Raw genomic sequence first — 7,785 nt, forward strand, 5'->3', positions numbered from 1 at the left:
TATCTTACATATTCTGCCACAGCTAAATTAGTTGAAGGGCCATAGAACTTCTAAATTATTAACACTTCCTAGAGCAAAAGTGCTTAATTAATACTATGGCCACTAAATTACATAGTGCATGTCTTCCGGGAGCTCAGAGCAGCTTACCAGCATTATTTAAGTCCCCACTTACTCAGATTCATTAAGCACGTCCTGCTCGGTGGCTTTTGCTCTCTCTGCAGCATCTGAAGGTTGGGAGCACCGGAATCCCTTGCATTCATACTCCCTGAGTGCCATCCTCAATTTGCTCCACTGACATTCAGTAAAGGCGCTTAGAAGCCCTGAAACTTCTGGCAATTTGTTCTCTTCAAACAAAGTACATGTTCTTATTTTAGTTTTTAAGGAACAGCTAAGTTTTTGTTTTTTTTTAATTTAAATTCTTTATTGTTTAAAGTATGACATATGTCTCCTTTCCCCCCACATTAACCTCTTCCTGGCCACTGGAACAGCTACATTTACTTGAAAATTACTAGTAAGTCCCAGCATTTTTACTGTGCTTTCATCAGCATTTTCATAAAAGCCAGGAGAGGCCAAACTGATCATATGTAATTCACACATTGAAAAGCAAGAAATGAGACTTTGCTAACCCAGATTTATGCATAGAATATTCTTATTAATTAGTGTAATGCAAAGACAGGTACTTTAAAAATTTTTTTCTTGACAAAAAGAATTCATCACTGAAAAGAATCATGATCTTTTAACAGTTTTATCTTACACATTCTGCCACAGCTAAATTAGTTCAAGGGGCCATAAAATTTCTAAATCATGGATTCTTAGTACTTCATTAAATTACATTGTGCATGTCTTCAGGGAGCCAAACATCTATATCCTATCTAATAAAGAGAAACATACAAATTGATTGTACCTGCACTACGCCCACAAAGCCACGCTCATCAGCCAATCAGGAGCGAATATGCAAATTAACCCAAGAAATATGGTGATGGCCACAGAGCTGGAGAGAGCAGGAGGCTTGGGTTGCCCCCATTGATGGAGGAAGCCAAGCTTTCCACCAGCCCTGGCCTGCCCTGGCCTCTGCTTAAGGCTACAAAGTTTCAATTATAGAAGATAAAAAATCCCAGATGCCAGGGCCTCCACTTGGGTTGCTGGGGGGCGAAGAGGGGGGAATAGCTGGTCTGCAAACTACAACAGACCTCTTGTCTAGGCCACCCTATGCCCCAGGGAACCCCCACCCTGATCTAGGACATCCTCCAGGACAAACCAGCTGGCCCCCACCTGTGCACCAGACCTCTATCCTATCTAATAAAAGAGTAATATACAAATTGACTATCACTCTAACACACAAGATAGCTGCCCGTTGTGGACACAAGATGGTCGCCACAAGAGAGCCAGCAGGGGAGGGCAATTGGGAGGGACCAGGCCTGCAAGGGAGGGCAATTGGGGGTGATCAACCCTGCAGGGGCGGGCAGTTAGGGGTGACCAGGCCGGCAGAAGAGGGAAGTTGGGGGGAGACCTGGCCTGCAGAGAAGGGCAGTTGTGGGGGTACCCAGGCCTGCAGGGGAGAGAAGTTGGGGGGGACCAGGCCTGCAAGGGAGGGCAGTTTGGGGGGGCCAGGTCTGCAGGGGAGGGCAGTTAGAGGTGACCAGGCCTTTAGGGAAGGGCAGTTAGGGGTGATCAGGTCTGTAGGGGAGGGCAGTTAGGGGCAATAAGGCTGGTAGGGGAGCAGTTAGGCATCAATCAGGCTGGCAGGGGAGTGGTTCAGGGGTGATCAGGTTGGCCAGCAGAAACAGTTAGGGGCAATCAGGAAGTCAGGCAGGTGAGCAGTTGGGAACCTGTAGTCCTGGATTGTGAGAGGGATGTCTGACTGACCATTTACAGGGATCGGGCCTAAATGGTCAGTCAGACATCCCTCGAGGTGTCCCAGATTGGAGAGGGTGCAGAATGAGCTGAGGGACACCTCCTACCCATGCACAAATTATATATATTTATATAAATATATAAATAAATAAAATTATATATAAATATATAAATAAATTATATATACATATACAAATAAATTATATATAAATATATAAATAAATAAAATTATATATTTTTAAAAGCCTAAGTGACTGGTTGGACAACCAGATGATTGGCTGGTAGTTATGACATGCACTGACCACCAGAGGGCAGATGCTTACTGCAGGAGCTGCCCCCTGGTGGTCAGTGTGCTTCCACATGGGAGCACCACTCAGCTGACCAATGGGCACCAAAGTCAGGCTCATGGTAGGCAAATGCAGCTGTGGGGGCATGAGCCTCTCCCGCCTCCCATCTCTATAGCATTGCTACCGAGCAGTGGAGGCAGCAGGCCTAGTGGGGCCTGGATAAAAGCGGGAGCAGCTTAATTTTCAATATCCCCTAAGAGGTCCCATATTGCTAGAGGGAGTAGGCCAGGCTGAGAGACCCCACAGGTGCACAAATCCATGCCCTGGGCCTGTAGTTACTTCTAATTTTGATTCAGCAAACATTACTTGTAATTTTGAACCAGAAATTTTACAAAGTTCTCCAGATAATGTTTGTCTTAGACCCTTGACTGTATACTTTCTGAATGAAGAACAGAAAGCACTCTGATAGGGCAATTCAATAAGGACCCTTCTAAGGTTTTCCAGAGAGATAGTTAATTGTGGAATGCCCTGGCTTTCATCCTTGAGTTCCACTATGTTTATTTGAAAACAATTTAGTATTCCAGTTTCATAAGATGCTCCCAGATTCTCAGAATTCCTGAAGTTTAATCCGAGTCAAAGACACTTCTTTATTAATTGGGCATTTTGGAATGATTCTTTCTCTTCTTCCTGCATATATTTTGGAATATTTTACCTTAAATTCGGTCATTCAACTTCTACTCAGGTAGAGAACTTTACTGAATTTCTCAGCATTTGCTTCTCATATTTACTTGCATAAAACTCCACATTGACAGTTATGAGGATACTATACTACTTGACAGATTCAAGTGGTTTCCATGGGAGAAATGGAGTTTAGGAATAAGGAAAGTATTTTTGCTAGGCTAACAGAGACCTTTTGAATTCTGTGCCTCTGGTTGCCTACACATACTGATCTTAAGTCAAATGCTGGTATGTCAAGTTCTCATTGGTATAGATAATTCATTTCTCTTGAAACATATTTTCTAATATATTACTATTAGGATAAGTATTATCTTGACAGTGATAAAAAAGTTTTGATTCTCAAGGTACTATTTGATAGTGTGATTTATGCCAGATTAATGAACAATAGAGCAGTTGGAGAAGGTCTGATATTTCCAAACAATCACTAAGAATGAAATATGATTTTATATTTTCAGGTTTCCTGAATCTGCAGTGTCTGTTTTGAAGAGCCAGCACTTACGGCAGAAACTCCTTCAATCACTGTTTCTTGACAAAGTTTATTGGGAGAGTCAAGGAGGTAGACAAGGAATTGAAAAGCTTATTGATGTAATAGAACAAAGAGCCAAAATCCTTCTCACCTACATCAATGCACATGGGGCTAAAGTATTGCCTATGAATGAATAACAAAAGGGTCTTCTGGCTAGAGGACTGGATACATTTATGCATTTTTATTTCTAAATCAAGTATTCAAACTTCAACTCCTCTTAGGAATGAGATAGAGTAGCTAAATACATAAAATAAATGAATTTAACCAAGTATATATGGTGGGCCTGCATGCCATAAGCAGACTTATAAAGCTTTAAAAAATATTCTCCTCAAAAATGTTTATATTTTCACTGCCATTGTCATGTGATTTCCAACATCTGATTACAAAATGGTTGCAATTATTATGACATTAAGTTTGGTTAAAACATTTGTCATATTGTTGAATAGAACAGTATAAGCTGACTCCTTTAAGAAATATTTTGTGCCATTTTCAACTGGTCTGACCAAATACTAGTGGGAATGAACCTTGAATATTTTTGTTGCTGATTGCTAAAACAGAAGTCCCAGCACTTATCCAGGGGCACCGCTAAACTGGAAAACCGAGGCACATGATCTACAAATACATCAGTGCCTTCAATAATTCTAAATAGAAATGGTAAGTTATTTGCAAAACTACCAGTTTATATTCTATTGTATCTATAAATAATTAGTTGTTTCTGTGATTCTGAGCAGTAAGAATCACATTTTTCATTCCCTTTTAGAAATTGTTGTCAGTGTAGAAATTTATCCATATCTGACAATTTATACATTAGATAGTTTTGCCCTCTCAATTTTGGTCCTATTTATGTCTAGTCTAGTGGCTTATAAGTTAAATAATTTTAAGGTTTGATGTTACCTACTTGAAACTGTACTTATGGAGTATTCCCCTCCACTTGTTTTTTAAAAAGATGTTATTTAAAAACATTTGTAATTTCTACAAAGTTTATATATAATTTCTGTATTTTCATTAATAATAGATTTCTTCAAATTGGTTTGGTATAATTACATTTAAACTGATTTGCTTAATATTACCCAGATGTTGACAATAGGATCAGATATTGACTATGTTTAAATATAGTTTGGCTTATTCTAATATAAGAAATATGAACAAAATAAATTAAAACTTGATTCTGGTAATTGATCCTCAAAGAAAGCACATGACTAGAACTAAAACAGCATATTTGGATATTATTAAGCCTTAAAGAATTCTTCCCAAACTCTACCAACTTTTTAATTAGGTGGAAGAGTGTGGCATGTGGTGTTCATGTGTTGGGTCTTTATATCCTTGGAAGATACTCACATTGTTATGTAAGACAAATGTTCATAAAGAGGTTTCAGACTTTGAACAAGTCATTATTACCTTCTCGTCCCACATACCTCACCCCTTATTTAAAAGCTGATGTACTGACTTTTCCTTTCCCTGAAAGTTTTAAAATGCAGTTTAATGATGTTTTAAATAATAATAAATTTAAGAATGTTTTTGATAACAATGAGAACATATCTATAGATTCTAATTCATACAAAAGTACAGGGTCAAAATAGTAAAATAACATGTTAAGTACAGACGATAGAACAAGGAGAAAGGAATCATTTTAGCATCTAATTATAGCTGTTTTAGGCTCATATTCAAGTACTGCTATTTAGCACCCTTATTTGCTGGGCTTCCATTTGGCGAATTGTCTTCGGACCATTATCCTATCTGATTGTCCCTGTACAGCCCTGAGTCTCTTCCTCTGGCCTCACATATTCAGAGGGCTCTTTAGTTCTGCTGAGTCTTCACTTTTACCTGTTGTAATTGGCCTTTTATATTTGACCTTTTAAAAAATTTACATTTTTATTAATTTCAGAGAGGAAAGGAGGCGGGTGGGGGTGTGGGGGGGGTGAGAAACATCAATGATTATAGAGAATCATTGATTGGCTGCCTCCTGCACAACCCCAATGGGGATTGAGCTCACAACCTGGGCATGTGCCCTTGACCAGAATTAAACCCAGGACCCTTCAGTCCGAAGGCCTATGCTCGATCCACAGAGCCAAATAAACTAGGGCTATTTGGCCTTTTTAAGATTGCTTTTTCTTCTTCTTCTAATCAATCATTATATTAATGAAAAATTGACCAAACAAAAGTTTGAGGACCTAGGTTCTGTGTTGAGCCACTGACTTGAAATAACTCTGTCAAGTTGCCTTACACCTTGTCTTATCAAAGTGGCATATTTGCATCTTAATATGCTTTTTACGAAATATACCATCTTCATCAAAGCTGTGATATTGGTGGCGGGAATTCCAGCCTTCTTAGAAGTGAACTTTAATTTTGTGTCTCAAGCTGCTGCTTTTGGGCAGCTTGGTCTTCTCAAACATGTGGGTCTGGCTTTGTTTATTATGCCTTCATTTATTCTGAGATGCTAATATTAAACAAAAAGTCCAGGGACACGTTAGTTTTAGTCACCTTTGCTTTTTTAACAGTATATTTTGTCTTATAATCAGTGAATAATTCATGCTGTATTATTTTTGAATAATGGATAGTGGAAGACTAGGCTTTTAATTCTAATAAGTAATGCTCTTCATTTCTCTTACTGAAACAATGAAGATACTCTGTGCCTTTCAAATATACTCAGATTATGCTGTGGTTTGGTTCTCATAAGCACATTATGTAGTTTATTTATAACTTGATAATTTTAAAACAGAACAATTTGCCTTGGCAGACATACAAAAGCTCTTCTGAGTGGTTTGTTTTCTTTAAGTTGGTGATCTGAAAATAACTGTTGTCTTAAAAATCTGTAATAAAATATTAGAAATTAAAAATGTATGCTTTTTCTTTTTGTAGATGAGTTAATTTTCTTCTGTGGATGAGTTACTTCTTAGAAGTTAAGTATAGGTGAATATTTGCTACCTTTATGCATGGTAAAAGAAACAATTAAATAGTCCAGAATTGTATTGAATTGTATTTGTGTAGACATATATTTGATATTGTTATTAGTGGTGTTATATTTTCTCTTGGTGTACATAAAGCATTGTTGTAATAGTATGCAAATTAGTTAACAGATATCATAAACTATAAGAGAAATTTTGGCTTTTGTTGCTTTGGGTGAGTCTTACAATTATGTTTACAGGTTCCTTTAGAGCAGTGGTTTTCAACCTTTCTAATGCTGTGATCCTTTAATACTATTCCTCATGTTGTGATGACCACTGACCATAAATTATTTTCATTGCTACTTCACTTCATAACTGTAATTTTGCTACTGTTAATGAATCATAATGTAAATATCTGTGTTTTCCGATGGTCTTAGACCACCCTGTTAATGATTCTCAACCTTAGGTTGCTTAAAATATTTATAATCTCTAAACTTGTGAAATAGCTTGTTTTTATCAATTGTGCCTTGAAATATACATTACATTATATCTAATGAATAAAATATCCTAGATGTAGAGTCATCTAAAACTTATGAAATTCTAATGCTTATCTTAGTCCAGAACAAAGTGAGACATATGTAGGGCATTAGTCAAAAAATATATTTTGGAAATTGGGTGAGGGTCAAATAAAGATGATCAAGACTTTTCTCTAAAAACTGAGTGGTATTATCAAGAATTAAGAACTATTTGCTATTCATGAAAAATAATTCCACTTGTCAGAAAAGTTATCTGACTTGGCAATAGCCAGAAGAGATTATTCTTGAGGATTTTTTTTTTCAGTGGAGTGCTGTGTTTGACTTTTTTTTTAATTGAGTGGACTATTTAACCATGTTGTAGGGCATAGTTTAAGTGTAGATTTTTATACCATAGAGATATAGATCATTTCTGTCTGGTGAAAAAGATAACCCTAATTATTTTATAATTTATTACCCTCTTGTACATTAACTGGTTTTATATCTAGTGAAGTAATCTTATCCTAACATTGAGTATAAATATTAGCTTTTGACATACTCTTTGAAATGATTTTACCACTTTAGTGAGTCCCTCTTTAATTAATTGTTTAAATAAAATCTTTTGACATATGCTCATTTTACATAGGCCTAGGAGTCACAGTTTTATGTTTTTTTGAAAAGTTTCCTTTAATACACTTTTGACTGCCAAGTCATATAATTTTATTAGCTTGGGATTCATGATTTTAAATTTTTGAAAATTTTACTTTAACAAAGTTTCAAAACATTGTTATATAATTAAAGAGCTGAATGATACTGTGTGATCAACATCTTGTCCAACACCCTTATTTTCTAGATGAAGAAACTGAGGCTTAAAGAGGCAAAGTTACTTGCCTGAATTTACCCAAATGATTGATTTAGAATCTTAGGTGTTGAAACTGATTTAGGAAGTTAGAGAATCAAAACTTTCTCTAAGATTTCATTAT

General features: G+C 36.6%; 1 protein-coding gene across 3 annotated transcripts in view; it reads left to right on the plus strand.

Annotated features, from left to right (window-relative positions):
• The window catches only part of GASK1B (golgi associated kinase 1B), a 49,770-nt gene extending 43,507 nt beyond the window's left edge, over window positions 1-6,263 (plus strand). For all 3 annotated transcript variants that reach the window (XM_036424353.2, XM_036424354.2, XM_036424357.2), the window contains exon 5: window positions 3,335-6,263. In XM_036424353.2, coding sequence (XP_036280246.1) covers window positions 3,335-3,542 — 208 coding nt within the window. In that variant the 3' untranslated portion in view covers window positions 3,543-6,263. The remainder of the gene's footprint in view (window positions 1-3,334) is intronic.
• Window positions 6,264-7,785: the final 1,522 nt, after the last annotated feature.

This window comes from Pipistrellus kuhlii, unplaced genomic scaffold (assembly GCF_014108245.1).
Source record: "Pipistrellus kuhlii isolate mPipKuh1 unplaced genomic scaffold, mPipKuh1.p scaffold_m20_p_8, whole genome shotgun sequence".
Taxonomy (NCBI): domain Eukaryota; kingdom Metazoa; phylum Chordata; class Mammalia; order Chiroptera; family Vespertilionidae; genus Pipistrellus; species Pipistrellus kuhlii.